The sequence below is a fragment of the Loxodonta africana genome, chromosome Y (assembly GCF_030014295.1).
Source record: "Loxodonta africana isolate mLoxAfr1 chromosome Y, mLoxAfr1.hap2, whole genome shotgun sequence".
NCBI classification, from domain to species: Eukaryota; Metazoa; Chordata; class Mammalia; order Proboscidea; family Elephantidae; genus Loxodonta; species Loxodonta africana.
Genome location: NC_087370.1, coordinates 6,835,636 through 6,841,635, shown reverse-complemented (window position 1 = coordinate 6,841,635; position 6,000 = coordinate 6,835,636). Strand labels below are relative to the sequence as shown.

General features: G+C 47.9%; 1 protein-coding gene across 1 annotated transcript; it reads left to right on the top strand.

Moving 5' to 3' along the window:
* Positions 1–2,223: 2,223 nt before the first annotated feature.
* LOC135229014 (testis-specific Y-encoded protein 8-like) lies at positions 2,224–4,725 on the top strand. Its single transcript, XM_064278758.1, has 5 exons — positions 2,224–2,811; positions 3,913–3,990; positions 4,127–4,238; positions 4,336–4,481; positions 4,579–4,725. The coding sequence occupies exons 1-5, from the start codon at positions 2,224–2,226 to the stop codon at positions 4,723–4,725; spliced, it is 1,071 nt and encodes a 356-aa protein (XP_064134828.1).
* The last annotated feature ends 1,275 nt before the right edge of the window (positions 4,726–6,000 follow it).

The following is a 6,000-nucleotide window of genomic DNA, read 5'->3' as shown; positions in this document are numbered from 1 at the left end:
ATGGACAAAACAGAATTACCATAGCAAGCAGTAATAACACACCTAAGTATAAACTCCAAAGAAATGAACTGAAGGACTAAAACATGTATTTGTACAGCAATATTTATAGAAGCAAGATTCTCGAGAGCCAAAGGGTGGAAATATTTAAGTGTCCATCAACAGATACACTGATACACAAAATATGATACATACAATGGAATATTAGTCAGCCATGAAAAGGAATGGCGTCATAATGCATGTTATAATGTAGATGAATTATGAAAACATTATGTAAGTAAAAGAAGCTGCACAAAATCTGATAACTATTTTACTCTTTCAATTATACAAGGTATCTAAAAGAGGCCAATAAGTTATTGTTTTATGGGTACAGAGTGACTATTTGAGATGATGAAAACATCCTGGAAATACAAATTTGTAAATACATATGAGTGTATTAAACATCTGTTAAATGTAAACAACAAAAAAAAGTTGAAGTGGTAACAACTGTTATGTGTATTTTACCACAGTAAAATTAAAACAAAACAAATACACACAGAAAAGTTTTCTAAGTACTCTAGCCAACACGCCAGCTTCTGATTAATTTAGTTTTTAATATGGTCTTTACATAATGCATCCATAAAGAGTTTGTTCTCAACACCCACTCTGCTTTGCTATATGTATTTTTCCATAAACTTTTTGTCTCTACATTTGCCATACTAGAGGGTCCAGGATTGTGCAGATGCCTGTCATGCTTGGCTATTCACAAAAAGTTTGGGGGATCACTTAGAAGCACCTTGGAAGAAACGCCTGGCACTCTACTTCCAAAAAAATCTGCCATTCAAAACTCAATGGATCAGGTCTACTCTGACACACGTGAGGTCACCACGAGTCAAAAGTGACTGGGAGGTAATTTTTTTCCTTTAAGTGGGTGGGAAAATGGCTTGAGAATGTCCAAAAGGACATCATGAGTATGACACAAGGGATCAAAGTGTTACGCGCAGTTACTTTGCCTTCCCCTTGGCTATTTCTCTGTTCAGTGAAAGTCAGAGAGAATGGCAGAGGTTTGGAAGGAATCTGTGCAACTAAGTACCCCTACACCCTGCTTTACGAAAATATAGAGATTAAGCAGGAACCTGGGGAATATTACTTTATAGTGTTCCTATTACTCGGCAATTGAAAAAAAGAAAAAGGAAGACAAAAAGAAAGATAAATGAACTCGGACGAGAAAAGAAAATGAAAAGGGCAGACAGAGAAAACGAACAAGCATTCTAAATGCTAATGTGGAAACCCAAGTCCTTCTAAGGGTTCTGACTGAAAGGTAATAAAGCGGTCCCTCGGCTAGTTTTCCTGCGTATAATTAGCGGGGTGTGTTGATCCAGACTTCAAAATACTGGGCTTGCTGCGTCAGATCTAAGAAAGAAATATGACTGAGCTTCTCTCAGGTTTAAGGATTGAATCGACGGGACTTCAGGGAGTTTGGTTTGGGTTCTCAGCCACCCTCACTGCCACCATTTCTGTTTAACAGGCAGGCTGATGGGGGAGGGGCTTCACGGTCGCGGTAGGTGGTCTTGAGCCTCCACAGGGAACATGATGGGGAGAGCTTGGAAAGAAGATGCTTCCAGTTACAGCCATCAATGCGAGATTGCCTGTGAGCAGTTCTCCTGGAGATCAGATGTGAAAGGAGGGTTTCTGGCTGGGTGGAGTGAGGAAGCCTATGATGCAGGCTCTCTGCATGGGGAAACTGAGGACGGAGAGTACGCCACCAGGGTATCCAACTGAGGACGGAGAGACAAATGAATACCTCTGGAGGTAGGCAGAGTAGAGAGGCGCCACCATGTGCCCGCAGGTGTAGCCTGGACCTCCTGCAGAGCTAATGACAGGGTCCAACCACGTTCCATCTGGAAGGCCAAGATGACCCCCTCTGTCCTGTCCAGGGCGCCCTCTGCAGGCTGGCCCTGATAGTGCAGAGGCTGCCCTGAGTCTGAGCGAGGCAAGGGGTGGGGTAGGAGCAGTCTCCGCCTCTGTCCGTACCTGATTGGTTGCGACGACGCCGGTGGCACGGAAAAGCCGGTTCCCGCCCAAGTGCGGAGATTATTTCCAGAGAGACCTGCTGGCACCCAACCTCGCTCTCCATGAGCAGAGAATTCTGAGAAGAGGGAACGACCAGGGTCAGGTGCGTCTACTTTCCCCGGGAGGTCTCCTCCCCCAGCCCCCTGACACCTGCCCCAGCGGCCACCAGACCCCATGGCGAGTGAGGCGCTGCCTGGGGAAGGCAGGGCTGCCCGGCGAGGTTGGGCGGACAGCGGCCTGCGAAGTGGCCCTTTAAAAAGACGGTACCCGGGGTGTCCCGGGGAGCAGCCCCCGGAGAGCTGTAGCGCCAAGATGGAGCAGGCCGCAGCGGGTGCGCAGGCGCAGGACGAGATGTCTGAGGAGGCCGCCATCTTCTGTGGGGTGCTGGTAGAGGAGAGCGGGGCCTGGGGGGAGAGAACGGAGGTGCACGAGGAGGAGGTGGTGGTGGTGGAGGACATAATTGAGGAGGTGGAGGTCGTGACCGTGGGGGACGAGGAAGAGCAGGAACAGGCGGAGGAGCAGGAGCAGCGCGAACAGCCCCAGGCCGAGCAGGCCCAGTCTTCGCCTGGACCCTCCAGCACCCAGCGCTCCCTGGAGGCCCTGGAGGCCTTGGAGGCCCTTCAAATGGAGATAGGGCCTATGAACGCCAAGGCCAACAGGGCCTACTTTCGCCTGAGGCGTAAGCTGCTGCAGAGTTGCAAGCCACACCTGGACCGCAGAAGCGCCATCATCCAGGGCATCCCAGGATTCTGGGTCAAAGCAGTATCCTTTCAGTGGGAGCCCCCAAGGGCCTCCTACTGGTGGGAGGTGGGTGAGGGAAGAGGGTTAAAAGAGCAGAAGGGTGGGCAGGGAGGGTGCATGGTGTCCAGAGGGGACACAGGTAGGGGAATAGAGCCAGGGCAGCATCTACGCTAAGAGAACCCTGAGGCGGGGACTGCAGGTAAATCTTTTGGCCCTGTCCTGAGCAGGGCAAACCTTCCCGGGGACTAGGACCAGAGGCCACAGGCAGCATAAGAATAGCTCTGAGGGCCTGAATGCCCATGCTAGTCAGTCACTCAGAAACAAACAAAAACACAAACCCAGTGTTGCTGACTCGATTCCGACTGGTAGCCACCATAGAGGAGAGAGTAGAACTCCCCCATAGAGTTTCCAAGGAGTGCCTGGTGGATTGGAACTGCTGACCCTTTGGTTAGCAGCGCTAGCGCTGAACTATGCCACCACCAGGGTTTGCAGTCAGCCACTAACAGTACCTTATCTCCAAAAAGCAAGGTTCTCCTTCCTCAAGTTTTCTTTGCTGAGCAGCCATTGTCCTCTAAAGGACCTCAGCACCTCGCCCAAGAACACACCAGCCAGCTTCAGCCTCTGCATCCACAGCCCCCTCTCCCTAGCTCCCACATATGTGCCCTCTTACTGCCTCATAGGAATCCGTCAGAGCTCCAAACAGAGCCAGGCACCCATGTGAAGTGCCTGGGGCTCATCTAGGACATATGGCATCAAGGGTTTGCCCCCAGCATGCTCACTGAGGACCAGAGGCAGCCACAGGAGAGCCAGGACACCCCACATGCAAACGGTAGCAGTGTCAGGCTAGATCACAACACAGAGAGAGACAGGCATCAGGAGTCTCAAGAGACAGACTATGTGTGAGCCTGTGGATAGCTTCACATGAGCACAAAGGCCAAGACAATACTAGGCCCCAGGATGCATATGATGGTGGACCACGGTTGAAGGGGAGTGTGGGTGGGTGTGGCAGTGACAGGAGATCTGGGAGACTGCCTGCTCCAGCCACTGGTTGCTGGCCAGGTGTGCTCATCTGTTGCGACCTCTTCTGTGCCTGGCCTCGGAAAGCTCCTTGACCCCATGCAGATTGCGAACCACCCCCAGATGTCAGCCTTGATCAGTGAGAAAGATGAAGACATGCTCAGCTACCTGATCAATTTGGAGGTTAGACCCAGAGCTCAGGTGGGGAAGGGGAACTAGAAATGATTCATCCATAGAAACAGGCATGGGCTAGTCTCCCCAAAAGGGCAACTCACCTAAAAAAGACATCTCACCTTCCTCATCTGCTCATTTCTCCCAGGTGAAGAATTACATCTATCCCAATAACAGAAGCAAGATCACATTTTCCTTTCGGAGGAACCCGTATTTTTGGAATGAAGTGATCATTAAGGAATATGACATTACCATCAATGGTAAGAAGTGGCTCCCTTGATGGATGGAGCGGGTGTCAGGGGTGTTTTGTAGGCCAACAAGATCTAGGCCTTTTCCTCCATTGCTGTATTTCCCCAGGATATGTGGCATCTTATTGCACTCCAATCCAGTGGTTCTGGAATTGTGAATGTGAGGCTCACAGCCGCAGGCGTTATGATATCAGCGTTAACTTCTTCAACTGGTTCTCTCTTCCCGACTTCTCAGGGTGTAACAGGATTACTGAGGTAGGCCTCTGTAGATAAGGTGAAAAATGGCCTTGATGTGTTCCTAGCTACTTTGGAAATGAGTGATGACCCTGGCATGATCTATTTTCACTACCAGATCATCATTGAGGACCTATGGATTAATCCCCTGAAGTACTACCTGAGGGAGAACAGAACCATGACAGGAATGGGGAGAGACCAGGTGAGGACCATCATACGGGGCATTGACATGAGTGTCGTCTGGGGACCTAGGAACACCTTCTAGAGTCAGTCTAAGACAGGAACATTAGAGAAATGTAATGCAAAATAGGCTATAGCTGGGGAAACTTAACCTCAGGGAGGAGTATGTCTGCTCATAGTCACTCAGACAGGAATTGGGATGCATTGTTAACATGTCTCTGGACTATCATTTCATGGCTATAGAAGGACCCTGAGCCCTCCTACTACCCCTGAAAGGCTGGCTCATGCTCAGGTCGTCCTAGCATCCTCCCACAAATATCCATAAAACTTCATCAATGAGTTATCCTTAGAGTTTACATTTCCATTCGGCAGTTGGGCAAGATTGTGGAGGATAATTTTGAATTTATGTGGGAGGAAATGTAATAGATCACAAATGTGTATGAGGACAGTGTATGAGGCGTTAACACAATGTTGAGTATATTTCAGTGAAAATATGTTCTGTGTCTGTGTATGTGTATGTATCATCAAGGCCACTCCCAGCACTTCGCACGAACATGATGCAGCATCAGACTTGACCTAAAGTAGTAAAATAATAGAGTAAAAAAATATCTAAGAAGCCACTTTAGATTTGGAAGTGAATAACCCCGTGAACAGGAAAGAAACAAAGAAACAATTGGATGGTAGAAGATAAAAAAGGACTGAGATGCTGATAAACCTTGAAGGATATTGAAAAATAAACAATTCCAGGTGTCTTTCTGTGTCAAAGTATGAGTTCATGTGCTAGGTAGACAGTGACTTGAAGGAATAAAACAACTACTGACATTGGACTTTTGAAATCACTGCTCAGGAAGTCTCTTTGTGTAGGGAAGCCAGGATTCTAAAGCCAGAGGGAAGGGATTCAACAGATGAGGGCAGCTCTTTCCAGAGGACAGTCACAGGGAGCAGGAGGATAGAGAGATGCCACTTTATTGAGGACTTTGAAGTTTTTTCGTAGAAAGAGTGAGGGATTGCCAAGGAAAGGGCTTAATGAGCAGGGACTAACAGTCTGGTAACATTTCAGTGCTCTTTTCTTGGACAATGTTTTACCTAACGTGTTACTTCTTGGATATATTTACTCACATTTATGTGACAAAAGACAGAGGAAATTTTAAACTTGAGTTCACTGTTGAACAAAATAGTCTCCAAATTAAATGCAGAATCCTCTGGAGGGACTAGTGACCACTATATCACTGCCAGTGTCCAAGAAACAGATGCAAATTTAGGAATAAATTTTATGTAGGGACTAGAGGAAAGGAAGAGAGAGGGGTAGGAGCTGGTAGAGCTGGTTCTCTTATGATGTCATTTAATATAAGAAAGACAA

Coding starts and splice junctions, on each gene's coding strand:
- LOC135229014 (XM_064278758.1), top strand. CDS start 2,224: ATGGCGAGTGAGGCGCTGCCTGGGGAAGGCAGGGCTGCCCGGCGAGGT. Junction 3,991..4,126: donor GCTACCTGATCAATTTGGAG/GTTAGACCCAGA, acceptor CATTTCTCCCAG/GTGAAGAATTACATCTATCC. Junction 4,482..4,578: donor GGTGTAACAGGATTACTGAG/GTAGGCCTCTGT, acceptor TTTCACTACCAG/ATCATCATTGAGGACCTATG.